General features: G+C 40.0%; 1 protein-coding gene across 1 annotated transcript; it reads left to right on the forward strand.

Moving 5' to 3' along the window:
* LOC139584663 (NLR family CARD domain-containing protein 3-like) lies at positions 1 to 25,578 on the forward strand. Its single transcript, XM_071416769.1, has 17 exons — positions 1 to 448; positions 8,145 to 8,192; positions 9,892 to 10,137; positions 13,881 to 13,931; positions 14,055 to 15,846; positions 16,089 to 16,262; positions 16,399 to 16,572; positions 16,654 to 16,827; positions 17,369 to 17,543; positions 17,661 to 17,836; positions 18,306 to 18,479; positions 18,613 to 18,780; positions 18,849 to 19,022; positions 19,155 to 19,328; positions 19,485 to 19,658; positions 23,094 to 23,264; positions 24,938 to 25,578. The coding sequence occupies exons 2-17, from the start codon at positions 8,159 to 8,161 to the stop codon at positions 24,972 to 24,974; spliced, it is 4,068 nt and encodes a 1,355-aa protein (XP_071272870.1). The 5' UTR covers positions 1 to 448; positions 8,145 to 8,158; the 3' UTR covers positions 24,975 to 25,578.
* Positions 25,579 to 27,112: the final 1,534 nt, after the last annotated feature.

The following is a 27,112-nucleotide window of genomic DNA, read 5'->3' on the forward strand; positions in this document are numbered from 1 at the left end:
TGTTGTGCGCAATTTTTCCAACATCATGACACTTATTTGGAGTCTGTGGCTCAAGTGGTTTGAAAGCCCGAATATCCAACTTGAAACTGTCTTTACCTCGGTCTGGTTATCAATATATAGTTTATCGACGACGAGAGCTACTCGTTTCCCTTTTAATCTATTTTCCTTGAAAATTGGATACAGAACGTTACGTCGTTCTGCAATTTCCTTCGGGAACTGATCATACATGGCAATATTCGTGCCAGCAAGTCTTTTACCCAGGCTTTTAACCATTATTGTATCTTTAAAGAAAGCAAATTTGGCAACGATTGGGCGTTCATACCTCTGCTCGAAGCGGTGTACACGTTCGAGTTGTATTTTGTCGATAGCTTCGCGTTGGATCTGAAGCGCTGTAAGGAGGAACTCACTAACTACAGATTCAGGAACTTTTTCTTTCTCTTGGATACCTGTAAGTACCAGATCCGCTCTCATGGATCTAGTCTGTATGTCAAGTCAGGCTTCTCTCAGAACGGTGTTCTCCTTTTTAAGTTCATTAACATCGGTTTCAGTCTTATTGACTGTCCCTTTTAGCGTGTTTGTGTATTTCTCCAATGTCGCAGCTTTTTCATCACTCATCTCGAGGCTTGCCTTAAACTATTTTATATCCTTACTGACTAGTTCAAGTATACCCCGTTTGTCATTTATTGATTTTAACAGATCGGTTTCGACCTTTACTATTCCCAGTGATGAAAATATTAAATCGTCTGAAGAGTCACGTTTCCGTTTTGAAATAGGTTCCCCTGTCGTACTCTCCGTCATGTTTGGGTGTTGCTTGTTTTCGTAATATTTTTCGATAGATTTATCTAGTCTTAAAATTTGTTTTGTGTTGTTATCCAGATTGAAGGTTATCACCCACCAGATTGTGTAGTGCTAATATTTAGTCTAATTTACCGATATTACGTTGTTATCTTGAGGTGCTCTACATAACTACGTTCAGTCCACCATCTTCCTTCTCCCAAAGTAGTACTTTTAAGTACTTTACACCACTGGCTGAAATAAAATGTTCTTAAAAAGTCTCAGTGTAAAATAGTCCCTGTAGTTGGGTAGCCGGTGAAATCAGGGCAAGGTGAAATGCAAGGAGCGGTGTCCGTTAGCAAAATGTAAAATGACATACTGTAATGCTGTGCAGTTCGTGAGGATAGCGTAGCTACCAAATTGTCAGCCAACATAACGTGTAACGTAACTGTTTTGAAAAGTCATTACATTATTACGTTGCTCAACATTTTAACATTTGTCTTAATTAGTTAAAGTAATTACTTTTTATCGGCTCAGTGGGAGAAGATGGATTTTGGCCTACATTCTGCAAATTTTCTCATCGATGAAACATTTGATCTCAATACAGTTTTCTGTTCCCAAAACGATAATCTGTTACGAACAGAGTGGATACTAACTATATCCATACGATGACCAATAAGCATACTACATACTCCATTTAAGTACAGTTAGTATGAGTATTTGAACACAGCTCATGTCTGAGTCAGTCAGCCAAGTCTCAGTAAAAGCCATAAAACAGGCTCTGTACTCGTGAGGATGATTGACCTTTGCCTGCAACTGGTCTGTTTTATTCCTCAAGGATTGCACTTTCGACAGTTTTATAGAAGGTAAGGGAATGCGGTTAGCCTGCTGCTCACGTTTAATCTGTAATATATTGAGATAAAGAATAATCCACCAAACGAGTGAAAAAAGTATCTCCCTTTTATAAATGATCTCATAAAAACATTTAGCATATATTACACATCTAACTGGACAAAACAGACTCACTTGGGACGTTACTAACTATAAAGTTACAGAAAGTGTAACAAAAACACAAACACCTGCTGCCTGTCACTATCTGGAGACACGCCCTAAATGTACAGTGCATTTGGAAAGTATTCAGACCCCTTGACTTTTTCCACATTTACTTAACTTTACAGCCTTATTTTAAAATTGATTTTTTTTTTATGTTCTCATCAATCTACACACTATACCCCATATTGACAAAGCAAAAACAGAATTTTAGACATTTTTGCAAATGTATTAAAAATAACAAACTGATATCACATTTACATAAGTATTCAGACCCTTTACTCTTTACTTTGTTGAAGCACCTTTGGCAGCGATTACAGTCTTCTTGGGTATGACGCTACAAGCTTGGCACACCTGTATTTGGGGAGTTTCTATGGGGCCAGATAGCTACCAAAAGGTTGAATGTACGTATCATTAGGATCGTAAGAAAAGTATAATTTAATCTCTGAACATACAAACACCATGTTACAATTACAGACTAACATTTTAGGCTTGAACAAATCTTGTTGCAATTCTGACGTACAATGATACCTTTCAGAGATTTGGCAGCTACATCTCACCAACAAAAAAAAACGTGCACCAAACGGCCTGTGAGGAGTGCTATGTGAACAAGCCTAACACAGTATAAAAAAAGTCAGGGAAACCGGAAAGAGGTATCCTGCACGTTTTCAAGTTAAAAGTCTCCATTCTCTATTACTCCTCAGTTGAGTTTACTTCACATTTAGGTAGCTAATGTAATGGATTTGTTTGCCAGCGTAAGTCTAGATAGCACTAGCTGTATTATGCCTACAACAGTGAAGTTTCAGTCCACTAGGTGTATCTCTACAGCATGGGCATACATGTGTTATGAATTTTATGTATAATGACTAAATGATGTATACATTTTAAAGTAATGATAGGACTATATCTTACATAATTCTACCCTGTCTCTGTATAATGATGAAGAATGTTTGTCCATAAGAAAGAGGAACTGTTAGCAGACAAGGAACTGTGGCAGACAACTTGTGACCACTGTGAACCTGATAACAGGGAAGGAGGTCTCACCACCCAGAGAGGGGAGAAACTGTTGGGCTTGCAGTAGATTGTGTAACATGTTGCAGGATGTGATAAGCAATGTATGCGTAGGAGAAGACTTGTAAACTATATTGTCATTGTCTGAGAGGAGGAGGGACATTTATGACGAAATGGGAGATATATAAACCAATGTACATGATATGATTGGTAGAGTTCTCGTAAATAAACATTCTGACGGTTGTAGACTGGCCTCTGTCTGTTTCATTTCAACAAGAATCTTACAAATTCTTGGTAGCAGACCGAGTACTTTAATTGAAGTTCAGTTTATGAACACTGTTGTGTGTTATTTAGGCCTAGCCTAAATCATATTTACTTTATTTTTTTGCAGCTCAGGCAGTTATTCTAGAAAAGGTTATTTTGTGTCCTTATAGTATAATTCTCACACAAGTAATTTGTTGAAGGCCCAAGCATATACTTTTTAACATTATTTTTATTTCACCTTTATTTAACCAGGTAGGCCAGTTGAGAACAAGTTCTCATTTGCAACTGCGACCTGGCCAAGATAAGGCAAAGCAGTGCGACACGAACAACAACACATCGTTACACATGGAATAAACAAAACATACAGTCAATAATACAGTAGAAAAAAGTGAGTGCAAATGAGGTAAGATAAGGGAGTTAAGGCAATATATAGGCCATGGTGGCGAAGTAATTACAATATAGCAATTAAACACTGGAATGGTAGATGTGCAGAAGATAGATGGGGGGCAATCAATTCACATATGGTGTCGAGGGCACAGCTGGCGGCAGAGGGTGGTCTATAGCAAGCGGCAACGGTGAGAGACTTGTTTCTGGAAAGGTGAATTTTTAGAAGTAGAAGCTCGAATTGTTTGGGTACAGTCCTGGATAGTAAGACAGAACTCTGCAGGCTATCTTTGCAGTAGATTGCAACACCGCCCCCTTTGGCAGTTCTATCTTGGCGGAAAATGTTATAGTTAGGGATGGAGATTTCAGGGTTTTTGGTGGTTTTCCTAAGCCAGGATTCAGACACGGCTAAGACATCCGGGTTGGCAGAGTGTGCTAAAGCAGTGAGTAAAACAAACTTAGGGAGTAAGCTTCTAATGTTAACATGCATGAAACCAAGGCTACTACGCCATCTACTGGTACAACGTCGTTATTAAATGCCATTCTAAAACGAGCTCTTGACTTATTTTGTAAATGAAACAGGAAACTGCAAAGCAACTAACGTCTGGGCTAGATTGGTGGAGTGCTGCAGAGATTGTTGTCCTTCTGGAAGGTTCTCCCATCTCCACAGAGTAACTCTAGAGCTCTGTCAGAGTGACCATCTGGTTCTTGGTCACCTCCCTGACCAACGCCGTTCTTCCCCGATTGCTCAGTTTGGCCGGGCAGCCAGCTCTATGAAGAGTATTGGTGGTTCAAAACTTCATCCATTTAAGGACGATGGAGGCCACTGTGTTCTCGGGGACCTTCAATGCTGCATACATGTTTTGGTACCCTTCCCCAGATCTGTGCCTCGACACAATCCTGTCTCGGAGCTCCACGACAATCCTGTCTCGGACAATTCCTTCGACCTCATGGCTTGGTTTTTGCTCTGACATGCACTGTCAACTGTGGGACCTTATATAGACAGGTTTGTGCCTTTCCAAATCATGTCCAATCAATTGAATTTACCACAGGTGGACACCAATCAAGTTGTAGGAACATCTCAAGGATGATCAATGGAAGCAGGATGCACCTGAGCTGAATTTCGAGTCTCATTGCAAAGGGTCTGAATACTTCTGTAAAGGTACTTATGTTTTTGTATTTTTTTTATACATTTGCAAAGGTTTCTAAAAGCCTGTTTTCGGTTTGTTATTATGGGGTATTGTGTGTAGTTTGCAGATTATTTTATTTAATAAATTTTACAATAAGCCTGTAATGTAACAAAATGTGGAAAAGGTCAAGGGGTCTGAATACTTTCCGAAGGCAATGTATATTCATACCTGGAGATTATGAAGTTGAATATTTATGAAAATTGTCCTTTATGGCATAAAATAAAATAAAAACAATTATAGACTGAAGTTGTACACTTTTGTGACCGTTTTTGTAACTTCTGGATTGGAAGCACTTTATGGACCCAATGAAATTTGAGAACAAACTGCAAGTCAATCAAAATGCAGAATCATTCACGGTTGTAGCCTGGAGTGGGCCTATGGTATGTCACCAGCTTGCTCTCTCTAGCCCCATTATACCTGGTTCTAATGGTTCTAATATGAGTATTTTGTCCTGATATTTTTAGACCGATGTAGACGATTAAAAGACGCATCTGGACCACCTCCGGATGTAGTCAGAAACGCATTGTTTTACAAGGGTAGACGGATCTAGACAGTGAAACCATTTAAATAATTATTCCGCCCGATAAAATCATCGACAGGCAACGTCATTGACTTATGGCATCAATACGTGTTGCAATATGTAACTTTCTGGGCGACTCGACCAAGTTATAGATCTATGATTCTCATTAAGTGCAAGTCTAAGAAGCGGTAGATCTGTGCGCTATTTATATGTGTCCCGTTCTTAAATGTAGTTTTTACTTAATTTAGTTTCAAAAGGGCGCATGTGCACGAGGTATATACGAGGCTTCTATCAAAACCTCACATTCTTGAATTTTTCACCAGAAACCTGTGTGTGTGTGTGTGTGTGTGTGCGCGCAGACACTGAACCCAATACCGGCTGCGCGCGTGCGCCATCGTGCATACATTTATTTTGACCCCCCACACCAAACGCGATCACGACACGCAGGTTAAAATATCAAAACAAACTCTGAACCAATTACATTCATTTGGGGACAGGTCGAAAAGGATGAAACATTTACGGCAATTTATCTAGCTAGCTTGCACTTGCAAGCTAATTTGTCCTATTTAGCTATCTTGCTGTTGCTAGCTAATTTGTCCTGGGATATGAATATTGAGTTGTTATTTTACCTGAAATGCCCAAGGTCCTCTACTCCGACAATTAATCCACACATAAAACGGTCAACCGAATAATTTCTAGTCATCTCTCCACCTTCCAGGCTTTTTCTTCTTTGAACTTAGTGGGGCAAAAAAGTATTTAGTCAGCCACCAATTGTGCAAGTTCTCCCACTTAAAAAGATGAGAGAGGCCTGTAATTTTCATCATAGGTACACTTCAACTATGACAGACAAAATGAGAAAACAAAATCCAGAAAATCACATTGTAGGATTTTTAATGAATTTATTTGCGAATTATGGTGGAAAATAAGTATTTGGTCACCTACAAACAAGCAAGATTTCTGGCTCTCACAGACCTGTAACTTCTTCTTTAAGAGGCTCCTCTGTCCTCCACTCGTTACCTGTATTAATGGCACCTGTTTGAACTTGTTATCAGTATAAAAGACACCTGTCCACAACCTCAAACAGTCACACTCCAAACTCCACTATGGCCAAGACCAAAGAGCTGTCAAAGGACGCCAGAAACAAAATTGTAGACCTGCACCAGGCTGGGAAGACTGAATCTGCAATAGGTAAGCAGCTTGGTTTGAAGAAATCAACTGTGGGAGCAATTATTAGGAAATGGAAGACATACAAGACCACTGATAATCTCCCTCAATCTGGGGCTCCACGCAAGATCTCACCCCGTGGGGTCAAAATGATCACAAGTGAGTGATCACGGTGAGCAAAAATTCCAGAACCACACGGGGGGACCTAGTGAATGACCTGCAGAGAGCTGGGACCAAAGTAACAAGGCCTACCATTAGTAACACACTACGCCGCCAGGGACTCAAATCCTGCAGTGCCAGACGTGTCCCCCTGCTTAAGCCAGTACATGTCCAGGCCCGTCTGAAGTTTGCTAGAGAGCATTTGGATGATCCAGAAGAAGATTGGGAGAATGTCATATGGTCAGATGAAACCAAAATAGAACTTTTTGGTAAAAACTCAACTCGACGTGTTTGGAGGACAAAGAATGCTGAGTTGCATCCAAAGAACACCATACCTACTGTGAAGAATGGGGGTGGAAACATCATGCTTTGGGGCTGTTTTTCTGCAAAGGGACCAGGACGACTGATCCGTGTAAAGGACAGAATGAATGGGGCCATGTATCGTGAGATTTTGAGTGAAAACCTCCTGCCATCAGCAAGGGCATTGAAGATGAAACGTGGTTGGGTCTTTCAGCATGACAATGATCCCAAACACACCGCCTGGGCAACGAAGGAGTGGCTTCATAAGAAGCATTTCAAGGTCCTGGAGTGGCCTAGCCAGTCTCCAGATCTCAACCCCATAGAAAATCTTTGGAGGGAGTTGATAGTCCGTGTTGCCCAGCAACAGCCCCAAAACATCACTGCTCTAGAGGAGATCTGCATGGAGGAATGGGCCAAAATACCAGCAACAGTGTGTGAAAACCTTGGGAAGACTTACAGAAAACGTTTGACCTCTGTCATTGCCAACAAAGGGTATATAACAAAGTATTGAGATAAACTTTTGTTATTGACCAAATACTTATTTTCCACCATAATTTGCAAATAAATTCATTAAAAATCCTACAATGTGATTTTCAGGATTTCTTTTCTCATTTTGTCTGTCATAGTTGAAGTGTACCTATGATGAAAATTACAGGCCTCTCTCATCTTTTTAAGTGGGAGAACTTGCACAATTGGTGGCTGACTAAATACTTTTTTGCCCCACTGTATATGGTGATTGGCATCTAAACTTTCATAGTATTACCACGATGACCTGCAGCACAGTTAGTCTTTCAATCACCCACGTGGGTATAACCAATGAGGAGATGGTACCTGCTTCTATAAACCAATGAGGAATTGGGAGAGGCAGGACTTGCAGCGCGATCTGCGTCACAAATAGAACCGACTTCTATTTTAGCCCTTGGCAACGCAGATGCTCGTTGACGCGCGTGAGCAGTGTGGGTGCAATAATTGAATAACATAGATTTCTAAATTTATTTTGCAACGCTCGCGCACGCGACGCGAACGGTATAGTCAGGGTATGACAGTGAGGTCAAGAGGATAAAAGGAGTGGAGAAGCAGAAAATCTACACATCTGCAGCCATCATCATGGGTGGATACACTAACAGGCAATTTACTGTTCATGGCTTAACAGTTTAACTTTTCAGGAGATATCCATAGACCAACATGATAAAGCTTTCAAATCTCACTTCCAGTTAATGTAAGGAAATAGCCTAATTTAACAATGAATGCTTTTGGCCAGTTTCCTATGTTTACACAATGTAAAAGTCTCTCTTTTTCTCTGTCATTCTCTCTCAAACTGTCCCCAGGTTTAACTACTAGCATGGCTGAGTCTGCAGCCATGAGTTCAGATGATGGTACGTGACATTTTATCTTTGTGATCAACTTTCAGTTCACAAATGGCACTGAACTATTTTCATATGGCAAAGGATAGAATAACATTGGTCATAGTATGGTATGGGCATATCACATTTTTCCAAGAATGATATAGGAAGAGGTGAAGTGAGAGGATTTACCAAGTTTAAAGTCTGTCTATGTGAGATAAGCCCTTTTTTGCATGGAGAACTACGAGAGAGTCGAATTACGTGAGGCTTATTTGATCTAATAAAGATTTCGTAATGTTTAGGGCAGGGATGGGCAACTGGCGGCCCACGGGCCACCCTTTTGAAGGCATATTTATTTTATTTATTTTTGTAGGAACTCAGTGGGGGTCCCAACTTACTGTTGCGAGTTAGAATAGTTGTAGTAATTTCGAAATTTGGTTGTGCATCAGCAGATTTTCCTTTGTTAGAGTGATAGTCACTAAACATTTTTGATTGGTAAATTAGTCTAGGGGTTAGCTATGATGGGTTTGGATTTCTGAGCTTGAACTATTATTAATCATTAGTTATATTATTAATAATGACTTATAATAGAGACATGAGGGGTGCCATAATGAAGTTTGGGAGGGGCTGAGTGCAGGGAAAACGGTCACATGAGGCAGTACTGATAAATGGAGGAACCTTTTATTGCCCATATCACTTAGCTCCCTGCCTAGCAATAATGATGCAATGTTTAGCGATAAGAAGGAGACTCCACCGAAAGTGGGGTATGAATACTACCACGGGTGGAACTATGTCCCTGTCGATACAGCTGTTCGACCCTCTGGGAAGAATAAACTTGGTTTAAGCTTTCACAGTGTCCGTCGAGTTCTTACTATAATAATTAGAACGTAACAGTTATCAAAATGTAGTAATCATGGTCGGATTACCTGACGGGGGGCCTCAATTGATTTTGTTAGTCTCACTCTAATATAGATCATCTTTGGTATAGGGGAATCACAGATTGGTCAAAACCAGAAAAACCTGTCACTTCCACTAGGGGGCTTACTCTGTTTACTATATAAAGAGAGTGTCCAGTGGCAAGGCTGAGGGAGAAGATGCCGCAAGATGAAACTAGGGCGACGTTCTGCTTATTTTCTCATACTCAGTATTCTGTTCCCAAAACTAGAATGTGTTACCAACAGAGTACACTGAGTTTTGTAGACTTGTCTCATTGCCAAACTTTCAAATAATTGTTGTTTAGAAAGAGTGCATGGGCAATGTCAAGTTATTACACACCAGCACTTCAGAGAGTTGGCATTCAGTAGGATTAATATGCAAATACATGCTAAAATGCGCCAATAGGATATTGCTAGCTCATGCATGGCTCTGCCCACCTTTTTTACTTGTTTTGCCCACAATGTGACAGTGATTCCCATAGTAAAAAGCCCATATGAACTACCTTGCATTAGAATCTTTGGTACATGTATGGTAAATACAGTTATATGCTATCATGTTTTGTACAAAATCAAAGCGCTGATTGTTCTTAAAGATTAACATTGCAATAACCTGGCAAGAATGATGCCACAGTACTATCACAGAGACATTGACAGATGTTTGTAAAGTCATATTTGTTAAATGTGACATTCAAATCTTCAAAGCTTTCCTCCTAGTCCTGCCCACTTAGGAGCAGATTCACAGAGAGCACGTCTGTAAGATTGGCTTGTCAACTTTGCCTTTCTAACATCACACCCAGATGCCCAGTTTGTGGATCGGCACATGGCTGACCTCATAAAGAGGGTTACTATAGTAATGCCCATAGCAGATAACCTACTACAGAGGGGCATGATACATGAGGAGATGTACTCGAATATCCGTGCTGCCAGCACCAGCCAGCAACAGATGCGACTGCTGTATGAGGCCCTGAAAGGAGGGGTAAAGGTGAAATCAGCCTTTTACAGGGTTCTACTGGAACAACAACCTCATCTAGTCCAAGATCTAGGTAAGATCATCTCTCTCCCTATTTGGCTGCATTTACACAGACAGCCCAATTCTAAACTTGTTTTCACTTATTGGTCTTTTGACCAATCAGATTAGCTCTGAAAAATATCTTATGTGATTGGTCAAAAGACTGACTAGTGGAAAAAATATCAGAATTGGGCTACCTGTGTAAACGCAGCCTTTGTGCTGCAGAAACAACGTATAAAGTTGGGATGTCTTGGCTTTCTACACATTTGCTATTTTTCACTGTCCCATAAGTTAAACCAAAGCCAGTACCACAATCACAGCTCAGCCCTGATGCAATGTCATTGCTGCTGTTTAGGATAAATGGTTATTATATGCAAGGATCAGTTGATTATGCATCAATAAAAATAAAATAAAAAATTATTTAACCTTTATTTAACCAGGAAGGGCTCATTGAGATTTAAAATCTAACCCAATTTCAGCTTCAATTTTTTTGTAAGTTGTTGAATATGCAATTTAAAAGAGAGGCCGTCATCAATTAGAATTCCAAGATATTTATATGAGGTTACAACCTCAATCTCCTTACCCTGACAGGTAGTAATAGGTGAAAGGTTCAGAGGTCTATTTCTTGCATTAGAAAACACCATTAGTTTAGTTTTGTCAGTATTAAGGATAAGCTTCAATTGACACAAGGTATGTTGAACAGTATAAAAAGCAGTTTGCAAGTTCTGGAAAGCTTTTGTAAGAGATGAGGCACAACAGTAAATAACAGTATCATCAGCATAAAAATGAAGTTGTGCATTTTGGAAATTTTTGTCTAAATCATTTATATAAATAGTGAATAAGAGAGGACCAAGTACAGAGCCTTGGGGCACACCATTCAGGACAGACAATTTAACAGACATAAGCCCATCAAATTGAGTGCACTGAGTTCTATCAGACAGATAGTTAGTAAACCATACAACTGCATGCTCCGAAAGACCTACACTCAACAATCTCTGCCTTAGTATAGCATGATCAACTGTATCAAAAGCCTTAGAGAGATCAATAAAAAGTGAGACGCAGTGCTGTTTTTTGTCAAGGGCTTCAGTGATATCATTTAAAACCATGGCTGCTGTAATTGTGCTATGCTTCTTCCTGAAGCCCGATTGGTACATAGATAAAATAGAGTTAGTAAATAAAAACTCTTTTAGCTGTTCACTTACAAGGGTTTCAAGTATTTTCACCAGGGGTGACAGCTTTGAGATTGGCCTATAATTATTTAAAAGAGTTGGATCTCCCCCTTTTAAAAGTGGTAGGACAAATGCTGATTTCCAGATATTTGGAATTTCATTACATTCCAGGGTTAGATTGAACAGATATGTAAGTGGTTCAGCTATGAAATCAGCTGCCAGATTTAAAAAGCAGGGATCCAAAAGATCAGGACCTGCAGGCTTTCTTTGATCTAAGGATTTCAGGGCTTTATGTACCACCTGCACTGAGAATGGCAAAAAGCTAAAAGTTTGACCAGCTCTCACTGGTTCATCCACACAGGGTTGTACAGAGACAGAGGACACTGGTTCATCCACACAGGGTTGTACAGAGACAGAGGACACTGAATCAAACAGCCTACCAGATGATACAAAGTGCTCATTGAAACAATTCAGCATTTCAGTTTTGTCATATATAGCAACAGAGTCCTTCAAAACACATGACGGTAATTCATTAACATTACTGTTACCAGACATAGACTTAATAGCATTCCAAAACTTTCTAGGGTCATTCAGGTTATCAGTGGTAGCAGACATAAAATATTCAGACTTGGCCTTCCTGAGAAGAAAAGAACACTTGTTTCTTAACTGCCTAAAAATAAGCCAATCAGCATCAGAACAAGATTTCCTTGCTTTAGCCCAGGCTAGATTACGGTCGTGAATAATACAAAACAGCTCAGAAGAAAACCATGGATTATCCCGCGCTTTAACCCTGAACCTGCGGAATGGGGCATGTTTGTTTACTATTTGGAAAAAAACATAATGAAAGAATATCCAGGCAGTTTCCACATCAGGGATGAGCTCAATCTTGCTCCAGTCAAAATAAAACAAATCATGAAAGAAAGCCTGCTCATTAAAACACTTCAAATTTCTCTTACGAATAAAACGTGGATTTGTCTTTGGAACCTTAGTATTTCTAACAGCAACAACAGCACAATGGTCACTTAAATCATTACAAAAAACACCAACCGCAGAATATTTATGTGGAACATTTGTCAATATCAAATCAATCAGGGTAGATTTATCTGGGCATTTAAGATTTGGGCGAGTGGGTGTGTTAATCAACTGGGTAAGATTCATAGAATTAAAAAACATTTTTAAATCATCAGACACCGGCTTTAACCAACACCAGTTGAGATCACCAATCAAGATAATTTCACTGTAAAGAAGTTTAGACATAAAGGTGCGTCAAAGAAGAAAATGCATCACCGAGAGCAGAGGGGGGTCTATAACAGCCAATCACAGTTATAGAGAGACCCTTTGAAACCTCAATATTCAAAGCAAGAAATTCCAACTGTTTACAAATAGTTTCAGACTTTGCCACACTTACATGGAATTTAGATTTTACATATATAGCCACACCCCCACCTTTCTTAACCCGATCAGTGCGATAAACATTGTAACCACTTATACAAATATCCTTATCAAAAATAGACTTGCTGAGCCAGGTTTCAGAAAACACAATTACATCAGCATCAGTTGATTTAGCCCAAATCCTAACCCCATCAATTTTTGACAACAGGCTGCGTACATTTAAATGAAAAATACCAAAACCAGATCTTGATTTAAAATCAGAGGGGGTTTGGAGACATTGCATATCAGGGCCAGGGTTAGGTTGCACGTTACCTGATATCAACAACAGAAGAATAACTAGGCACCTCTGTTTAATAACCTTGCACGGCTTCTCTTTTTTAAGAGACCTACTGCAAGCGAATTCTACAAGTGAGTTTCCAGACAATACAAAACAGTAATTTAAAACCATTAGACTTTGGTAGTGACACGCATTCGTACTGTTCACATCATGCCACAAATGCATCGGCACTTGGACGAGTGGACCGAGTAAAAAAGAGCGAGTTCCTGCAGACAAAATGTCTAATGGACGGGAGAGCACATTGTCAGATGTACTCACCCTGCGACAATGTTCGTTTTCTCCAGAGTTCAGTAAAGCCAGTGCACAAAGCAATACCACGTAAATTGTCATTTTCTCTGACAAAAAAATAAGAGGCCAACGAAGGTAAGGGGAGAGAGGGAGTGTATGTGAGTCAATGTGAGTGTTTGCGCGTGTGAGTAGATTGGGTGTTGAGGGCGATAGAGAGAATGGGTTGAGCTGCCACTGACAGCCAGGCGAAGAGCAAAAAGGAGCAGCTTGGACAAGACACTCCGCGGACGAAGGAGGAACTCAGGCCAGCCAGAGATAGGGTTACTTTGGTAAACTTCAAGTAATGAAGTGCCGAGTTGAGGAGGACCTGTGATCTTTACACCAGCAAAAATAAAATTGTTTGCACTACACAACAACGAAGTTACGCAACCATAAATAGATAGATTATTAGTAGGTTAAAATGTACTAGTCACAGACAAACGACTTGACATGCTGCCATCTTGGAACGCTGCACATATAATGTTAAATAAAAACGCTACAGGGAATGGTAAACTATAGTATGCTGAGTCTCTCTACATCCACACCAACACACAAATGCACTGATAAAAAGGCATTGGTTGCTATTAATGTTCTGTTGCTCTATCATCCCAGGTCAACCCTCTGCAGTCCATGCCAGCACAACTCTGAATTCTAAAGACAAAGGTAAATTATGGGAAATATTGGCTGTGCAATCATCAACACTTGACTGACTTCCTACGAGATAAAATCCTGTCCTGTGTTAAAAAAACGGAAGAATATTTAGCATTATTCACCAATATTTTTCAGATAAGAATATTGAAGGGTGCCAAACAGAACTGAAATCTTACCTGAAGAAAACATTTGAAAGAATTTTTCCTGGAATAGCTATACAAGGACGTCCTACACTCCTAAACAAGATCTACACAGAGCTCTACATCACAGAGGGTGGAAGTGGAGAGGTCAACAAAGAACATGAGGTGATGCAAATTGAGGCGGTATTAAGGAGACCAGCGACACAAGAGATGGCAATCAAATGCAACGACATCTTTAAGCCGTTAACTGGACAGGACATGACTATCAGAACTGTGCTCACAAAGGGAGTCGCTGGCATTGGAAAGACGGTCTCAGTGCAGAAATTCATTCTGGACTGGGTTAATGAAGAAGCCAATCAGGATATACAGTTCATATTTCCAATTCCTTTTCGGGAGCTGAATTTGATGAAGGAAAAGACACTTAGTTTGATTGAGCTACTTCATGAATTCTTTGTTGAAATCAAAGAATCTGGACTTTCCAACTTGAAAAACATCAAAGTGTTGTTTATCTTTGATGGGTTGGATGAGTGTCAACTTCCTCTGAGTTTCAAGACAAATGTGATCTGCCGTGATGTCACAAAGTCAACCACAGTGGATGCACTGCTGACAAACCTCATTAAGAGGAAACTGCTTCCTTCTGCGCTTCTCTGGATAACTTCCCGACCAGCAGCATCCAATCGGATCCCACCTGAGTGTGTTGACCAAGTGACGGAGGTGCGAGGGTTTAGGGATGAACAGAAGGAGAAATACTTCAAGAAGACAGTCAGTAATGATAAACTGGCAGAAAAAATCTTCACACATGTACAGTCATCAAGGAGCCTCCACATCATGTGCCACATACCAGTGTTCTGTTGGATTTCAGCCACTGTTCTAGAGAGACTGTTGAGTAAAGCAGTAACTGGAGACTTGCCCAAGAATCTGACACAAATGTTCTTACAGTTTCTGATCTTTCAGATAAGACAGACAACGCAGAAGTATCACGAAGACTCTGACACAGACCTCCACTGGGATAAAGAGACTATCATGAAACTTGGAAAACTGGCTTTTGAAGAGCTTGAAAAAAGCAACCTGATCTTCTATGAGAAAGATCTGAAAAAGTTTGGCATTGATGTCAGAGAAGCTTCTTTGTGCTCAGGGGTGTTCACACAGATCTTAAGAGAAGAGTGTGCGTACCAGGAGGTGGTCTACAGCTTTGTTCATCTGAGCCTTCAGGAGTTCATTGCTGCTTTGTATGTGTTTCTCTCATTTGAAAACAACAATGAAGATGTTATAACACCACAACAACCATCCAACTCGACTGGAATCGTCTTGTATGAAGAATATCTTCCAGACAACATCTACAAGAGTGCAGTGGATAAGGCCTTAAAGAGTGAGAGTGGACACCTGGACCTGTTCCTCCGCTTCCTTCTCGGCCTTTCACTGGAGTCCAACCAGACATTCTTTCGAGGCCTACTGACACAGACAGGAGGGAGCTCACAGAGCAACAAGGGCACAGTCGACTTCATTAAGGACAGGATCAGGAAAAATCCCTCTCCAGAGAGGTGCATTAACCTGTTTCACTGTCTGAATGAGTTGAATGACCATTCTCTGGTGGAGGAAATCCAAATCTACTTGAAGTCAGGAGGTGCTTCGAAGATCGAACTCTCATATTCTCATTGGTCCGCTATGGCCTTTGTTATGCTGTCCTCAGGCGAGGAGCTGGATGTGTTTGATCTGAAGAAATTTGTCAGATCAGATGAAGGTGTTCTGAGGCTCATGCCAGTGATCAAAGCCTCTAAAACAATTCTGTAAGCTCTCCCTCGTGTGTGTGTGTGTGTGTGTGTGTGTGTGTGTGTGTGTGTGTGTGTGTGTGTGTGTGTGTGTGTGTGTGTGTGTGTGTGTGTGTGTGTGTGTGTGTGTGTGTGTGTGTGTGTGTGTGTCTCAGATTCAAAACATACAAATTTGTGCTGGTCTACAGACCAAAGTTTTTAAGAAACATTGGACTAAATCACTTTGAGCAGGATATTCAAATGTTTCTTATTTCACCAAGGTTGAATTCTTGCAATATCACTTGGAGAAATTGTGAGAACCTGGCCTTAGCTTTCAGCTCAAGTACTTCAAGTATGAGAAAGCTGGATCTGAGTCACAATGGCCTTACTGATACAGGGGTGGAGCTGCTCTGTCTTGGACTAGGGAATACAATCTGTAAATTGGAAACACTGAAGTGAGTATTATAACTATTACATGATATTATTGTGATAAAGATAACACATCTATCTCCAATCGATTATTTATTGTGAAACTTCTCAGTTGTGGTTTTGTATCCTGAAAGAGTGAAACCCTTTCTTACTTCTCTGCAGGCTGTCAGGCTGTAAAGTACAAGAGGAAGGCTGTGCTTCTCTGGCTTCAGCTCTGATGTCAAACCCTGCACACCTGAAAGAGCTGGATCTGAGCTACAATAACCCAGGAGATTCAGGAGTGAAGCAGCTCTCTGCTGCACTAGAGGTTCTACACTGTAAACTGGAGACACTAAGGTGAGTATCTCTCCACTCAACATGGTTATGTTGTTAACTCTGGTATTTGACTAAATATACAGCAATCACATTCTTTTTTAGTCTGGTTAATTGCAGCTTAACTGGAACATGTTGTGAAGCCCTGGCCTCAGCTCTGCGCTCAAACTCCTCAAGTCTGAGAGAGTTGGATCTGAGTAAGAATGACCTGCACAATATGGGGCTGGAGCTGCTCTCTGCTGGACTGAGAAGCATCAATTGTAAACTAGAAACCCTGAGGTGATGATTGACATAATTTTTTTAAGCTGCAATATGTAACTTTTTGGGCGACCCTACCAAATTCACATAGAAATGTGAGTTATAGATTTGTAATTGAAAGCATAAGAAGTGGTAGATCTGTTTCATGTGCGCTATTTCTATGTTTACCGTACTTTCAGTTACTTTTGGTTTTGTACACCAGCTGAAAATACAAACATTTTGCTTATGGAAAATATATTTCACAGGGGTTCGATATTTTCACATTTTAGCAACCAGGAAATAGCAGAGCAATGCATAATACACCTTTTTAATGATTTGTATTTTATCAATTCTCTTGTAGTGATAGAATATTATATTTTACAAGGCAAAATGATTTAGTCACTTTTAGATGTTATAATAATATAATTACAATTGATTGATTTCTGTACATGGCCTTAAAAAAATAATATTGCCACACTGTTACAATATGTAAAATAAGTCTCAGTTAAACACCATGAACTTCATTGTGGAAGATGTGTTGTGTAAAACTGAAAGATTGAAACTATTTTCTACTTATCTGCAGGCTGTTAGACTGTCAAATCACAGAGCAGGACTTTTCTTTTCTGGGTTCAGCTTTGGGCTCAAACCCCTCACACCTGAGGGAACTGGACTTGAGCGACAATCATAACCTACAGGATTCAGGAGTGGCCTATCTTTCTGCTGCACTGGAGAATCTGCTTTGTAAACTGGAGACACTGAGGAAAGTGTTGATGGAGACGCCCTCTGGGTTTCAGATAGTTGAGATACTGATGGTTGACACTCAATAAACTGTACAGGTTCAGCTGAAACAGAAAACATATCCCTCTCTTATCTGCAGGCTTGTAACCTGTGGAGTCACAGAGGAAGGCTTTTCTTCCCTAGCCTGTGCTCTGAAGTCCAACCCATCACACCTGAAACAACTGGACCTGAGCAACAATAAAGCAGGAGATGCAGGAGCAATACTGCTGTCTGCTGCACTGGAGCATCCAGGTTGTGAGCTATTGAAATTAAGGTCCGTTTTTTTGTAACAATGTGTAACTAAACAGAGAAGGGATTTTTGAATTTGAGCAAAAGTTACTGTTCCAGCTGGTATCAATATGGAGTGAAGGCCTCTTCCCTTCATTTGATCAGGCTGTCATTCTGTAGTGTCATGGAGGACGATTGCTGTTCCCTACAGATGTAGGATCTTAATGACTCTTTTGTTGCTAAGAATTTTGCAGGAAATGCAAATTTGTAGTATATTTGAGTTGTAAAAGTTTTTCACTAACAAGAAATGTATAACCCCCTACAAAAATGCCCACTAATTATAATCCACATTTCCCGTTGCTGCAGGATTATGCTCCTGCTGTAGCAAACTGGCTCAAATTAAGATTCTACATCTGTAGCTTCAGCTCGTCTTATTTTTTTATTTTCACAACCTTTTAATTAAATGTCAGTTCATCCTCAGAAATGGTTGAGTGAATTACTTTCATCCACTGCAGGCTCTGTGATTGTGGTATGACAGAGAAAGGCTGGGCTTTTCTGGCTTCCAATCTGAGGTCAAACCCCTCACACCTGAGAGAGCTGGACCTGAGTAAAAATGTCCTTGGAGACTCAGGAGTGAAGATACTTTCTGCTTTACTGGAGGACCCACACTGTGAACTCAAAACACTGAGGTACAGTTATACAACTTACAACAATACTTCATTCATATAATTGATTATTACATTTGGAAAGAGTCAAACTGAACGTCTGTGGCTCTTAACTATATGTTTTAGTTATAACATTTGATTGTCTTTCTCTCTGCAGGCTTGAAAACTGTTCAGGGGAATGCTTTGTTTCTCTGGCTTCAGCCCTGAAATCAAACCCCTCACACCTAAGAGAGCTGGACCTGACCGGAAATAACGTAGGAGACTCAGGAGTGAAGCTGCTCTCTGCTGGATTGGAGGATCCATGCTGTAAACTGGAGAAACTGAGGTGAGTTTTATAATTACTGTGGTTAAAAGGAAATTGTGTTTCTCATGATCTGTTGACATTTTTACCAGCCTGATTTGTTGTGGACTGAGTTGGGAATGCTGTGAGACACTGGCAGCAGCTCTCAGCTCAACCTCCTCAAGTCTGAGAGAGCTGAACCTGAGTCGCAATAATCTGGAGAATTTGGGAGTAAAGAGGCTGTCTACAGGATTGGGCAATCCACATTGTAAACTGATGATCCTGAGGTATTGAAATGGAATGTAACTACTTTGACCGATTTTAAAGTCACCAATTATTGTCTTATTTTTTAAGGTTATTTATAGAATTTCTGTTCATCCTTTAGAAATGGTTGAGTGAATTACTTTCATCCTCTGCAGGCTCAGTGACTGTGGTATGGCGGAGGAAGGCTGTGCTTCTCTTGCCACCGCTCTAATGTCAAATCCCTCTCACCTGAGAGAGCTGGACCTGAGTTTAAATTCCCCAGGAGATTTTGGAATGAATCTGCTCTTTGCTATGCTGGAAGTTCCCTGTTGTAAACTAGATATTTTGAGGTGATTATGACAAGCTTTTATGCCATTACAATCACAACTGTTATTGTGGGTTTGATTTAGTTAAGCTTAACAGGCATGGTTCTAGATGTATTATAAGAAGGCATTCTTGTCGTTCTTTGCATCCTAAGTTCAAAGGTTTTTTGTTTGTCTCCCCAGCCTGGATAACTGCAAACTCACCTATAATTGCTGTGCGGCTCTGGCCACTGCTCTCAGCTCAAACTTCTGTAGTCTGAGAAACCTCAACCTGAGTAACAATAACCTACTTGATCCAGGAGTACAGCTGCTCTCTGCTGGACTGGAGAAACCACAGTGCAAACTGGAGAAGCTGGAGTACGTTCACATGGCTTAGCCCTAGTCAATGTAGATGATTGATATTCAAGGTTTTTTACATGATGTATATATTGAATGGAATATAATTGAATTAATCGCTGATGTTTTCTTACTTCCACAACGCATTCCAGGATGTATGCAATAGACATGCCCCTTTAAAAAAATGCAGGATTAAGGGCAGAGAGAACCCTTGGTATACTGATGAACTTACTAAAATCATAAGGGAACGAAATGCTATGTGGGCTAAAGCAAGAGGGTCTGGTTCGGCAGATGATTGGATGGCTTTTAAATGTCTTCGAAATATGGGTGTGGCTAAAACTGAAAGCAGACCACTACCTTATATCTACTTTGGATAATTTAAAGATACACAGCTTCCCAAACAATTGTTGGTAGACACACAGATTGTAACTGAGAGAACCTCTATTCTGAAAGCCTTAAATCAGCATTTTCTAGATGCAGGCAGTTTATTTGGAAAAGTTAACGGTATAAATGAGCCCCCTGTGAATTTACCTCACAACCCTATGCACTCCTTCATCAGGTTCTCTTTCTCATTCAGCTCTGTTTCAGAAGTGTGTAAAGCCCTGAAAGAAATTGATAGAAGGAAATCCCCTGGCCCTGATGATCTAGACCCCCGCCTCCTACACCTAGTTGCTGACATAATTTCTCTCCCCATAACATGTATTTTTAACCTCACTCTTGATGTTATGGAAATCTGCTTTTGTACTGACTATCCTGAAAGGTGATTCTTCGCTACTTGACAACTATCGACCCATATAAAATTGTCTGTACTGTCAAAGGTATTGGAGTCCCTAGTTAGTAGTCTGCTGAAGGCCTACCGCCAAGAAAACAACATCTTAAATGGAATGCAATCAGGTTTTAGGTCTGGTCACAGTACTGTTTCAGCAACATTGAAGCTTTTAAATGACATCCACTGTGCTCTTGACAAGAAGTTACATAGTGTGTCTGTCTTTATTGATTTGTCGAAGGCATTTGACACCGTGGACCATGCTGTGTTGGTGCAAAGGTTAAAATGTGGAATTACTGGTCATGCTCTAGATAGGTAATTTATAAACCAATCAAATCGTACACAATGTGTAATGGCGGGTGATTGTAAATCTGAGTCCATAGAGTTGTGCTCAGGTGTTCCACAAGGTTCTATTTTGGGCCCACTGTTGTTAATTTTTGGGGCGGCAGTGTTTAGAGCGTTGGGCCAGTAACCGAAAAGTTGCTGGATCGAATCCCTGAGCTGACAAGGTAAAAATCTGTTGTTCTGCCCCTGAACAAGGCAGTTAACCTACTGTTCCCCGTTAAGACGTCATTGTAAATAAGAATTTGTTCTTAACTGACTTGCCTAATTAAATAAAGGTTACATATCAACATCATTGGGGATCATATTAAAACAGCAGATGTTAATTTTTATGCAGATGATACTGTTTATTCAAGTGGTAGTAGTTTATATTTAGCTTTTGAAAATGCAAAAAGAGCATTTAACACCATACAACAGAATCTGTATGATCTAAAGCTGGTTATGAATTTGGGTAAAACAAAATGCATGGTATTTTCAAATGCTAGGCATGTTACTAACCATGTCATTGCTACAATGGATGGACCTACTATAGAGCAAGTCTAATATTTGGGAGTGTGGGTTGATGACAAGCTGAGCTTCACTGTTCATGTGGAGAACTTGATAAGGAAGCTCAAACTGAGAATAGGTTTTTATTACCGGCATAAGGCTTGTTTTTCTCTGGAGGCCAGGAAGGAGCTGGTACGATGTACATTACTGGCGGTTTTAGATTTTAGTGACTATTTATATATATACACTAATGTTCAAAATTGCTGGCAATTAAATGAAAAGATTAAGATCACACACTGGACAGAGGAACTCTGCCTAGAAGGCCAGCATCCTGGAGTCACCTCTTCACTGTTGACGTTGAGGCTGGTGTTTTGCGAGTACTATTTAATGAAGCTGCCAGTTGAGGACTTGTGAGGCATCTGTTTCTCAAACTAGACACTAATGTACTTGTCCTCTTGCTCAGTTGTGCACCGAGGCCTCCCACTCCTCTTTCTATTCGGTTAGAGCCAATTTGCGCTGTTCTGTGAAGGGAGTAGTACACAGCGTTGTACGAGATCTTCAGTTTCTTGGCAATTTCTCGCAAGAAATAGCCTTAATTTCTCAGAACAAGAAGAAACTGGCGATTTTCAGAAGAAAGTTCTTTGTTTCTGGCCATTTTGAGCCTGTTATCGAATCCACAAATGCTGATGCTCTAGATACTCAACTAGTCTAAAGAAGGCCAGTTATATTACTTATTTAATCACCACAACAGTTTTCAGATGTGCTAACATAATTGCAAAAGGGTTTTATAATGATCAATTAGCCTTTTAAAATTATAGATTAGATTAGCTTAGATTAGCTAACACAAGGTGCCATTGGAACACAGGAGTGATGGTTGCTGATAATGGGCCTCTTTACACCTATGTAGATATTTCATTACAAATCAGCCGTTTCCAGCTACAATAGTCATTTACAACATTAACAATGTCTACACTGTATTTCTGATCAATTTGATGTTATTTTAATTGACACACAAATGGCCTTTCTTTCAAAAACAAGGACATTTCTAAGTGACCCCAAACTTTTGAACGGTAGTGTGTGTGTGTGTATGTATATATATACACACACACAATATGTATGTATGTATGTATGTATGTATGTATGTATGTATGTATGTATGTATGTATGTATGCAGGCCTCAACAACTTCCCTGAGAGCACTTGACTCAGTATATCATGCTCCCCTCAGGTTCATTACCAATCAAAAACGTCTAACACATTGTGATCTCTACAGCGCTGTTGGCTGGTCGTCATTGACCTTGCGTAGGCTTAAACACGGGTATACACTGATTTATAAGGCCATACTAGGTAAAATACCACTTTATCTCTGTTCTTTTTTAAACAGGTCAGTAAATAAATATCAGTTACGGTCCCATTCTCGTTTGCTTTTAACAGTACCAAGACTTTGAACAGGTCATGGTAGAAATAGTTTGTTATTCAGCTCTGTGGTCCTGGAATTCTCTCCTGAACATTTTAAAATGTGATGATCTAGTCACGTTGGTGGAGTTTAAACACTTGATCGATGTAAATATCACAGAAGAGTGTAATTGTATTTTGGACAACTGTTTTTTTACATAATATGTAATTGTTGTACTGTATGTGTGTCTATAGTTTTGTTCAATGTTGTTAGTGTATGTAAGTTGTTTTGTTTGGAACTTTGTTCCCCCTGCTGCTATTGGACCAGGTCTCTCTTGGAAAGAGATTTTATCTCAATGAGAAAAACCTGTATAAATAAAGGTTAAATAAAACAATGTGGGCTTTACACTGAAAGGTTTTATACATGAATGATTGATCTGAAATTAAATAATTTGATTCTTCCTACAGGCTGGCAAACTGTAAGTTCAACAAGGATGGCTGTGTTTCTCTGGCCTCAGCTCTAAGATCTAACCCCTTCCACCTGAGAGAGCTGGATCTGGACCATAACACGTATGGGCGTGGAAAAGCCTTCCTCAAAGCACTACAGAAAGATCCACACTGTCAACTAGAGAAACTGGGGTGAGTGTTTGAAAAGCAATTCAATAATTGTGGTATAGTGTCAAGACCACACATTTTGTTCAAGGTATATTTGGATCTGTCGATACTAATAATTGTGAATCATTGATAATGCAGGGTGACTGAAAGCAAATATTGCAGTTTGTTCTCCTACTCATTTTATTCTTTATTTTACATTCTACATTGTAGAATAATAGTGAAGACATCAAAACTATGAAATAACACATGAAATCATGTAGTAACCAAAGAAGTGTTAAACAAGTCAAAATATATTTTAGATTCTTCAAAGTAGCCACCCTTTGCCTTGATGACAGCTTTGCACACTCTTTGCATTCTGTCAACCATCTTCACCTGGAATGCTTTTCCAACAGTCTTGAAGGAGTTCGCACTTGTTGGCTGCTTTTCCTTAACTCTGCGGTCCAACTCATCCCAAACCATCTCAATTGGGTTGATGTCGGTTTATTGTGGAGGCCAGGTCATCTGATGCAGCACTCCATCACTCTCCTTGGTCAAATAGCCCTTACACAGCCTGGAGGTGTGTTGGGTCATTGTCCTGTTGAAAAACAAATGATAGTCCCACTAAGCGCAAACCAGATGGGATGGCGCATTTCTGCAGAATGCTGTGGTAGCCATGCTGGTTAAGTGTGCCTTGAATTCTAAATAAATCACAGACAGTGTCATCTGAAGAAAAAAGCACCCCCACACATCACACCTCCTCCTCGATGCTTCACGGCGGGAACCACACATGTGGAGATCCTCTGTTCACCTGCTCTGCGTCTCACAAAGACACGGTGGTTGGAACCAAAAATCTACAATTTTGACTCATCAGACCAAAGGACAGATTTCCACCGGTCTAATGTCCATTGCTTGTGTTTCTTGGCCACAAGCAAGTGTTGTCCTTTAGTAGTTGTTTCTTTGCAGTAATTTGACCCATGACGGCCTGATTCACGCAGTCTCCTCTGAACAGTTGATGTTGAGATGTCCGTTTCTTGATCTATGTGAAACATTTATTTGGGCTGCAATTTCTGGGGCTGGTAACTCTAATGAACTTGTCCTCTGCAGCAGAGGTAACTCTGGGTCTTCCTTTCCTGTGGCGGTCCTCATGAGAGCCAGTTTCATCATAGCTCTTGATGGTTTTTGCGATTGCTCTTGAAAAAACTTGAAAAGTTCTTGAAATTTTCCAAATTGACTGACCTTCATGTCTTAAAGTAACGATGTACTGTCATTTCTCTTTGCTTATTTGAGCAGTTCTTGCCATAATATGGACTTGGTCTTTTACCAAATAGGGCTATTTTCTGTACACCCCTACCTTGTCACAACACAACTGATTGGCTCAAACGCATTTAGAAGGAAAGAAATTCCACAAATTATCTGTTAATTGAAATGCATTCAAGTTGACTACCTCATGAAGCTGGTTGAGAGAATGCCAAGAGTGTGCAAAGCTGTCATTAAGGCAAAGGGTGGCTACTTTGAAAAATCTCAAATATATAAAATATACTTTTTTAGTTACTACATGATTCCATATGTGTTATTTCATTGTTTTGATCTCTTCACTATTATTCTACAATGTAGAAAACAGAAAAAAGAAAGAAAACACCTTGAATGAGTAGGTGTCCAAACTTTTGACTGGGACTGTATGTATAACTCATTATTATTCTTCTGCAAAATCCTTTCAGATTGTTCACACGCTTGGAAGTAAGAGTCCGCATTTAGCTAAAATAAACTTGTTCCTGAACCACTGCACTGAAAACATGTGATGTGTAGACCAAAATTGAAACATCAGATGCAGCGAAACATGAAAGTTATTACAAAAAAAGTGTGTTAAAGTTTTTTTTGTATTATTCTTTATCATTCTTAAAGGAATGAAACTCATGAAACATCTGTCAATTTGGTGATCGTCTATGTTCTGAGTTTGTAGTGGAAAATTGTATATGCTCTCTGTGTTCTTTCTCAAGGTTTACATGTTCTGTAAACTGTCTGCCAATGAGTTGTTGTTTTCTGTTATCAAGTTGAAATGTGATTGTGGTTTAGTCACAGGGTGGGGGGGCGACAGAAGAAGAGGAGCTAGATTTGGCTAGATCTTGAGCTATTAGCTCAACGCCCAGGAAAGGGCTTAGACAGGACAAAGACCTCTCTCCTCCACCTTGAGACTCTTCCTGAATGGATAATATGTTTCTCCTTGGTCATGTTTGTGCAGCAGCGTATAAAGGAGAAATGAAGGGACTGACTCGTGAGAGATTATGACAGTATTGTACCCTGCGCATTAAGTGTGTTGTAATCTCTCCAGCATGCTGTTAATAAAGAATGATTCATTTAAGATTGACTTCAGGTGTCCCTTGTGTTAAATATCTGCCACAAGTTGGTAAAATAACTATTTTCACCATGATTTAACTTCTAAGTGGTTTGTCTGTGAAATCAGTAAATCGTGTTGTAAGGTTCTTATCATGAGAGATGGGGAATAACATCACATTTCATAATGCTTTTATAACTACCTGCACTCTAGATCGCCAAATCACCTAATAAATGGTATGGACATATTTGTCTAGAACACATCTATCCGTCATAACATCAAAATTAAACATCTCTTCACAAAATATATTGTTCTCACACAGTATTATTTAACACTGTAAATCATACGAATTTCTGGTTTTGGGTGGATTATTCCGTTATGAGGCTCAACACCTACAGAACATATGTCATGCATTGAGCTCGGGCCGATTCCGTTGTGAGTTATCTGGCCCAAATGTATTACTTGGGGCTCGGGCCAACTGGGGCGACTCTCTGGCAGATGATTACACGGGCTGCTTTATATAAGTAACATTTCATTATTTATTTTTCCATATATTCTCATTGTTTCTGTGATCAAAAAATACAATTAACATTTAAATAAAATTCTTTAAGAGTCCTGTTTAAGTAGTATTTTGATACTTTGTGCAAGGCAATTGAAATCTTTGTGGATGGAGCCTCCCGAGTGGCGCAGTGGTCTAAGCAACTGCATCGCAGTGCAAACTGCGTTGCTACAGATGCTGCTTCGATACCCATGCCGGCCGCGACTGGGAGACCCACGAGGCGATGCACTATTGGCCCAGCGTCGTTAGAGGAGGGGATTTCCTTGTCCCATCGCGCTGTAGCGACTCCTGCATGCATGCTGACACGGTCACCAGGTGTTTCCTCTGACACAATTTTTTGGGGGGTGGATGGGTATAATTTGTATGCATAAAATGTATAATAGTAATATTTAAAATTACTAAATTGGGTAATTTTGTATACATTTAAATTTGCACCGGGCCGCGTCTGGGGGGATTCTGGAAAGATGTCGGCAGAATTCTGGTAGACGGAAACGGCGCAATGTACTTGGGCCTATTCTGGGCAGTCATTCATTTTGATTCCGGGCCGAGTCCGACACCCGATTCCGTGCCGATTCAATCAGTTCCGGCCCACCGGAAGAGGGCCGCTTTTGGGCCGATTCCTCATTGCTAGCTGAGCAGTGACTTGTACAAAATGTGATTGATTATCGATGTTCTATTTAATGAAATGGTAATAAAATACAGTGCTAGTATGGTACATCATTGTGAATATTCTTAGACATCCTTATAAAATTGAATCTAAAAGGGTTTGTAATACACACACACACAGGTCTGTGGGTTCAGATGCTGAATTCCCCTGTTTCCAGTAGGGGCTCTGTGTGCTCGTCTGGGCTCTGTAGGAGCAAAAAAATAATGTTTGTTTAGTGCCCAGTTCAGCTCAATGTTTGTTTAGTGAGTCCAGTGCAGCTCAATCAATCAATCATTCAAATGTATTTATAAAGCCCTTCTTACATCAGCTGATGTCACAAAGTGGTGTACAGAAAC

Source organism: Salvelinus alpinus, chromosome 9, assembly GCF_045679555.1.
Source record: "Salvelinus alpinus chromosome 9, SLU_Salpinus.1, whole genome shotgun sequence".
Taxonomy (NCBI): domain Eukaryota; kingdom Metazoa; phylum Chordata; class Actinopteri; order Salmoniformes; family Salmonidae; genus Salvelinus; species Salvelinus alpinus.